Source organism: Lathyrus oleraceus, unplaced genomic scaffold (genome assembly GCF_024323335.1).
Source record: "Lathyrus oleraceus cultivar Zhongwan6 unplaced genomic scaffold, CAAS_Psat_ZW6_1.0 chrUn0251, whole genome shotgun sequence".
Taxonomy (NCBI): domain Eukaryota; kingdom Viridiplantae; phylum Streptophyta; class Magnoliopsida; order Fabales; family Fabaceae; genus Lathyrus; species Lathyrus oleraceus.
This window is the reverse complement of record NW_026112642.1, coordinates 24,180-32,500: the sequence shown is the minus strand read 5'-3', so window position 1 is coordinate 32,500 and position 8,321 is coordinate 24,180. Positions and strand designations below refer to the sequence as shown.

The window sequence follows — 8,321 nt, the reverse complement described above, 5'->3', positions numbered from 1 at the left end:
ACTTCCCAAATGTGGCCAGATCTTATTAAGAAAGCAAAAGATGGTGGTCTTGATGCCATCGAAACATATATATTTTGGGACCTTCACGAACCTATTCGCCGCCAATATGATTTTTCTGAAAATCTAGACTTCATCAAGTTTCTAAAAAATGTTCATGAAGAAGGTCTTTATGTTGTGCTTCGAATTGGTCCTTATGTTTGTGCTGAATGGAACTATGGAGGTTTCCCAATGTGGTTACACAACTTGCCAGGGATTCAACTAAGGACTGACAATGTAGTTTTTAAGGAGGAAATGAAAATATTCACAACAAAGATTGTGACCTTGTGCAAAGAAGCTGGATTGTTTGCACCACAAGGGGGGCCAATTATTTTAGCTCAAATTGAGAATGAATATGGAGATGTCATAACTAATTATGGAGAAGATGGGAATGCATACATTAAATGGTGTGCCCAGATGGCTTTAGCTCAAAATGTCGGCGTCCCATGGATCATGTGCAAGCAAAACAATGCTCCATCACCTATTATCAACACATGCAATGGTTATTATTGTGATAATTTCAAGCCAAACAATCCTAAAAGCCCCAAAATGTTTACAGAGAATTGGGTTGGCTGGTTCCAAAAATGGGGTGAAAGGAAGCCACACAGAACTGCTGAAGATGTAGCATTTTCAGTTGCACGTTTTTTTCAAAACGGTGGTGTCCTCCAAAACTACTACATGTACCATGGAGGAACAAATTTTGGAAGAACTGCGGGTGGTCCATATATTATTACAGCATATGACTATGATGCACCACTTGATGAATATGGTAACTTGAACCAACCAAAATGGGGACATCTTAAAAAACTCCATGCCGCCATAAAGTTAGGAGAGAAGGTTCTCACTAATGGAACGGTTACAGAGAAGCAATATGGAGATTCAGTATATTTGACTACATATGCAAATAATGCCACTGGAGAAAAATTTTGTTTTTTGAGTAATTCACATAATTCTAAGGATGTTGAAGTTGATCTACAACAAGATGGAAAGTACCATGTGCCTTCTTGGTCAGTGTCTATTCTCCAAGATTGCAACAAGGAAGTTTTCAACACTGCAAAGGTTGATGCACAAACAAATGTTTATGTGAAGAAACTATCTAAAGAATTAGGAAACTCACTCATCTGGACATGGGCATCTGACCCTGTGGAAGACACCTTACAAGCAATAGGTACATTTAACGCGTCTCAACTTTTAGAGCAAAAGAGTGTTACCGTTGATGCTAGTGATTATTTGTGGTACATGACCAAGGTTTTCATCAATGAAACATCCACTTGGAGTAATGCAACTTTGCAAGTGAACACATCAGGCCATGTTCTTCATGCCTATGTTAATGGACAATATATTGGCCCACAGTGGGGAACATATGATAACCTTCGTTTTACATATGAAAAAATCGTTTCATTAAAACAAGGTACCAACATTATAAGTTTACTAAGTGGTACAGTTGGTCATGCGCATTATGGTGCATCTTTTGATATGAAAGAAACTGGTATTGTTGGGGGTCCTGTGAAACTCATTGCAACCAGTTCAGGTAATACTATGGATTTATCAAAATCTAGTTGGTCATACAAGGTTGGATTAAACGGTGAGGCTAGAAGGTTCTATGATTCTAAAATTAAAAATGGAGTTCAATGGAACATAAACAATGTTGTTATAGGAAAACCATTGACTTGGTACAAGACTACTTTTAAGACCCCTGAAGGTAAAGACTCTGTAGTCTTGGATTTCATAGGCCTTACAAAAGGACATGCATGGGTTAATGGTCAAAGTATTGGAAGGTATTGGCCTACAATGGTAGCTGACAAAAATGGATGTGATATTAAATGTGATTATAGAGGAAATTATGGAGCTGATAAATGTTTGAGTGGCTGTGGAGAACCATCTCAGAGGTTTTACCATGTGCCAAGGTCATTCTTAAATAATGACACAAAAAGTAACACGTTGGTTTTGTTTGAGGAAATGGGTGGAAGCCCTTTTAATGTGTCTGTTCAAACAGTTGCAATTGATTTTATATGTGCAAGAACAGATTATGGAAAAACCTTAGAACTAAAATGCCCTGATGGAAAAACTATTTCAGAAATCCAGTTTGCGAGCTATGGAGATCCACAAGGAAATTGTGGATCATTTCAAGTAGGTGAATGGGAATCACGCCATAGTGTGGCAGTGGTCGAAAAAGCATGTGGTGGAAAACAATTATGTTCAATTAACGTGACAAGTTCCATATTTGGAATAACTAAAGGTGGCATAAATGGCCAGCTAGCTCTGCAACTCCTATGTGATGGCTCTAATCCTGAAGATAATCGTGTACAAATGGTGCACGTGTAGTTCTATATTATAATTTGTCTCCATGTTAGCACATTCTATAATGTGTGACATATATTTCTTTATGTTATGTTTTTCTGTTGGGCTCCACTTTTTATTTTTAAAATTTCAATTTTTTACTTATGCTACAACCTTAGTCATCATAGTTTCATTTTCTTACTTTAGACTAGACAAATAAACAAAAAAAGTATAAATAACTATTATTATCTTAGAAAACAAATTAGGAGTGTACAACTCCTATGTGATGACTTTGATGATGGGCTTTGATTATGTTCAGGTGCACTCTTATATCTTTTATATTTTCCTATGCCACGTCGTAATTTTTTTATGTGACGATCTTTAGAATTATATTCTTTAGTGCAGTTCCTCTTTTCTCTTTTATTTCTATCTCACATTTTTTTATTCACTTCCATGATTTAAAATCATAATTAAATTATGCAATTAGATGTCATAAAAATCTATAACTCCAATTATAAACTTAATTCTACAAAATTTCTCCCACTTCCACTAATATTTTAAATGATTTATGAAAGAAAAATAAAATTTTAAGATTAAGTAAGTAAATTCATTAAAATATTTCAAATAAAATATAATGTAAAGTTAGAAAAAATTACTAAAATCAACCAAAAAATTAAATTAATAATATATAAAATAAAACCTATTTAATAATAATTCAAATAGATGAATAGCTTGTTTGAACATATTTATCCCATAGGAAGAAGATTATAAGAAGTAAAATCAAGGTCATAAATGTTGAATAAATTAAAAGAGTTCTATGACCGTAAAAACGCACAAAATAAAACACGTTTAATTTGGAAGTTGTTTAATATGATATACAAAGATGATGACTCAATGCCAGAGAATATGAATGTGTTAAGACTATTAAGAGTTACATAGAAGCTAGTGATATTAAATTGGATGATGAGTTGAATTTTTATTATTGATTTTGTTAATGATAATAGAAATGACGATGATAATGTAAATCATACGCATGCACATGCCGATGTAACTACATGATGATGTAACTAACATCCATAACATAAATAACTTAACTCTAAGTTAGTTACACTATAGTTGGTTAGTTAGTTGAAGATTACTTCATATATAAGCAAAACAATGCTCATGTAACTGATTAAGATTAACCAATACATTGGTTCTACTTTTCTCATCGTTGCATGCATGTTAGCCTTTCTTTCTTCTTCTCCAAGCCATAGCCAAAAGCTTGTCATTTCCATGGCATGATTTGCATAGAGTCCATCTTCACATGGTATCATCGACCTGTGATTCTTTTCTGGTTGACTTATCATCAAATTTTCAAATTCAATAGCTATTTTTTCCCACAACATGGCCTTTACAATTTCGTTCATATGAAAAAATGAATAAATTATGATTATAATGTTTAGATTAATTTTAATTTAATACATTTAATTTATATACGAATATATGAATAAGCAAGTATGAGTAGTTAAAATCTTACTCTTATAGCCTTAACTCAAGTCTGAGAATTTTTGTAGGTTTTCCTTGTGAGTAAATGTGTTTTTAATGTCCAAGAGAATGAAGCACTCCAATTATGTTTGAAAAGAAACATGAATATAGTTATATAATACAATTTATATTGTTATAGGGGTAACTTATGTATAATACTACCAGAAAGAACATTGTTATCTCCAACTCGTTCTAAAATTGTTTCTATGGTAACAAATTCAAAATAATAGTGTGGAGTTGTGGAGTATGAGCCTTGAATATTTATGACATAAGTCGTTCCCAAAAAAACATGCATTTTTAAGCCTTTGATTGGTTTGTATGTTTCATTTACCCGAAGTATTTTTTATATTTTTTATGGTATATAAATTTTTCTCTTGTATCATTTCTCTAAATTGTGGTATAAGCTATTTGGCTTTCGTTACATGTAAAGGAGTTCCCTGAAGAAAAAAAATAGCAATAAAATATTAAAATCAATTAACTTATAACGAAAAGTAATAATGTTAAATATTTTGAATATAAAAGTATATTTTGTGAACAATAAACACAATATTTTAGATAAAAAATTATTACCTATTCGTCTAACAAAATCATTTCTACGAATGGATATATAGTGAATATGGTCGATGTTAAGAAAGTTGTTAGGATGTGGTATAAAAAAGTTAAGAGATTGTTATTTATATACGACAATGCGCTCCTATGACCTTTCTTATGACTGAAGCGTATATATTTTCCTATGTTTATTATTTTAATCGGCTCAATGAATGAAAGGGTGATGATAATAAATGAATATTATATGCAAGGGTAAACCACTAAATATGAAATGGAAATCCAATTAATTCTTAATTATAACAAAATTAAAATTCTCAATAATTAAATAGGTAAGTAATTCAAGTCCATCAATTTATTGATTATCTTTAATGATTTTAAAAAAAAAGTTTATTCTATTTATTGTCATTAATTCATGTGTTAAATTCCTAAAAAAAAATAGTAGACATATTCGGGTTTACATATCCTTTGTGATAAATTAACGTTTTTTTAGACCTTTGTGGCAGGAGTCTTTATGACCGCTTCCCCGTTTAAATGAGTTAACATATCTGGGTTGTCAATGTCTCAGTAGTGGTTTTGGTTTATATATATTATATATATATATATATATATATATATATATATATATATTATATATATATATATATATATATATATATATATTATATATATATATAATATTTAATTATATTTTTCTTAGTGAAGTGTTTTGTGATATTTTATGACATTTTGTTATGGTCAACATGATTCAATGTGTATATGGAATTTGACCCGTACAATTAACATTTTAGATACTCTAGGTGAAATTTATGATTGAATGTGTTGCTTGAAGTGCGTAAGGGAAAAAACATGATTTTTGCAAATTAACACTTTATTTAATTATTGGTCGTTATGGTACACTATTTTACTTGATTTTCTTCCGCTAGAGATTTTTCCAACTGTTGCTCAAATTTATTAAGTCTACCTTTTTTTCTTGAATTTTATTTTAGTTATCATTATAAGTATTCCATTTTAGAAATAAAAAAGCAGTCGCATTTTAATAGTATATTCTGAACAATGGTTTTACAAATGATAGTAAACTAGTATACGACCTGCGTGATGCGCTGGTTGTAAAGAAGGTTGTGCATATGGTAAAAATAAGTCTTTGAAATAAAATAAAATTTTATTTATGATATATATTATTTTTTTTATAAAAACTCGCATTAGCGGTTTCATGGAACACTTTCAATATTATCTTGAACATGTGATTAACTTGTGCCCTAAGGGCACATGTTAAGTAGTCTAAAAATGGAAAGTTTGTGTTGGAAAAACAATGAAAAAATTATTTATCAATTTTTAATAAAAACAATGCATATTTTTCAAAAAAAAAAGTTTATACATTTAACTTTTAACATTTCGGCATTACCTTATATTAATAATAATTTTTTTAATAAGATGGTTTATGATTGCAAATGTCTAACCTTTATTTAGAGTATTTGGAAGGTGGTTCAGACGAAGGACACCTAAATTCATGGCATTCTTGGTGAAGTTTCTTCATACATTTTTCACATCCAATGTAATGCCATCCAAACCTATCGTCAATTTCATTTATAGTTACTGAAATTGTGAAGAAAACTTCCTATATTTAAAAGTTTAAAAAAATTGGTAAGTAAAATAACATAATTGTATTTACAAAATATTTTTTAATTAAAATTTATAGTGTACCTTAATATCTGACTCTCATGTCATTGCCATTACATTTTGTAGTGTAGTTCTATTTTGAGTCATTATCTTTTGAGGTGACATATTTTAAAACTCAATGATAGGAATCTCCTTTATTTCTAGCTAAGTATTTGATGGAGTGTATAGTTTATACAGAATAAAAAGACAATTAATAAATATTAGTAACCAAATAAAGTATAATCAATGGGTACACTAATTTTTTAGAATTCTGAATTTTCTAGATTGATGTAAATCTGAATAGTTGAAGTTGAGTTGATCGAGCGGTGGATCAAAAATTTAAGTTTATTAGTGAAAATGGTAATACTTCTGAGTGAATATAATATATATAAGATTTAAATATATAGTTACCTCTAAACACATTCACTATTGTAGAGGTGATTGCAACTATGGTCATTTTTTTTATTGACTTATCATCAAATTTTCAAATTCAATAGCTATTTCTCCCACAACATGGCCTTTACAATTTCATTCATATGTATAAATGAATAAATTATGATTATAATGTTTAGATTAATTTTAATTTAATACACTTAATTTATATACGACTATATGAATAAGCAAATATGGGTAGTTAAAATCTTACTCTTGTAGCCTTAACTCAAGTCTTAGAATTTTTGTAGGTTTTCCTTATGAGTAAATGTGTTCTTAATGTCCAAGAGAATGAAGCACTCCAATCATGTCTAAAAAGAAACCTCAATATAGTTATATAATATAATTTATATTGTTGTAGGGTAACTTATGTATAATACTACCAGAAATAACATTGTTGTCTCCAACTCTTTCTAAAATTGTTTCTATGGTGACAAATTCAAAATAATAGTGTGGAATTGTGGAGTATGAGTCTTGAATATTTATGACATAAGTCGTTCCCAAAAAACATGCATTTTTAAGCCTTTGATTGGTTTGTATGTTTCATTTACATGAAGTATTTTTTATATTTTGTTATGGTATATGAATTTCTCTCTTCTATCATTTCTCTAAATCGTGGTATAAGCTATTTGGCTTTTGTTACATGTAAAGGAGTTCCCTGAAGAAAAAAATATATAGCAATAAAATATTAGAATCAATGAAAAAATAATAATGTTAAATATTTTGAATATAAAAGTATATTTTGCTAACAATAAATACAATATTTTAAATAACAAGTTATTACCTTATATTTACCAAAATTATTTCTATGAATGTTTGTTCTTTTTTATTTCGCACATTATAAACGTTCCACAATCAAACGACTCTGACTCAGAGTAAGCAATCATTATTATTTATGATCGATGTTAAGATAGTTGCTATGGTGTGGTATTAAAAAAAGTTAAGAGATTGTTGTTTATATACAACAATGCGTTCCTATGACTTTTCTTATGACTGAAGCGTATACATTTTCCTATGTTTATTATTTTAATCCGCTCAATAAATGAAATTGTGATAATAATAAAGGAATATTCTATGCAAGGGTTAACCACTAAATATGAAATTGAAATCCAATTAATTCTTAACTATAACAAAATTAAAATTGTCAATAATTAAATAGGTAAGTAATTTAAGTCCATCAATTTATTGATTATCTTTAATGATTTAAAAAAAAAAGTTTATTTTATTTATTATCATTAATTCATGCGTTAAATTCTTACAAAAAAAAGTAGATATATTCGGGTTTATATATCCTTTGTGATAAATTAAAGTTTTTTAGACCTTTGTGCCAGCAAATTTTTACCTCATACCCCTACATTTATCCTTAGACCCTTATAAATTTTATCCTTATATATTTTTAACTAATTTATTTATTTATTTTTTAAAAAAATAATAATTTTTTTTTGTATACCGGGAGACTTTACAAAAGAGTACCGGTAGTTATTTTTCAAACTTTTTTTAATATTTTTTTTGTATACCGGAAGACTTTGCCAAAGAGTTCCGATAGTTAATTTTTGTGTACCGGAGGACTTGACAAAAGAGTTCCCGTAGTCATTTTTCAAGCATTTTTTAAAATATTAAAGTCCCAGTAGTCATTTTTCGTGTACCGGAAGACTTTACAAAAGAGTTTCGGTAGTCATTTTTCAAATATTTTTTTAATATTTTTTTGTGTACCAGAAGACTTTGCAAAAGAGTTCCGGTATTCAATTTTTATGTACCGGAAGACTTTGCAAGAGAATTTCGTTACTCTTTTTTCAAGCAGTTTTTTAATTTTTTTTTGTATACTGAAAGACTTTACACAC

General features: G+C 29.1%; 1 protein-coding gene across 1 annotated transcript in view; it reads left to right on the top strand.

Annotated features, from left to right (window-relative positions):
• Positions 1 to 2,361, top strand: part of LOC127113032 (beta-galactosidase 7-like) — a 2,772-nt gene extending 411 nt beyond the window's left edge. The window contains exon 1 of the mRNA XM_051046438.1: positions 1 to 2,361. This exon is cut by the window's left edge and continues 411 nt beyond it. Coding sequence (XP_050902395.1) covers positions 1 to 2,361 — 2,361 coding nt within the window.
• The last annotated feature ends 5,960 nt before the right edge of the window (positions 2,362 to 8,321 follow it).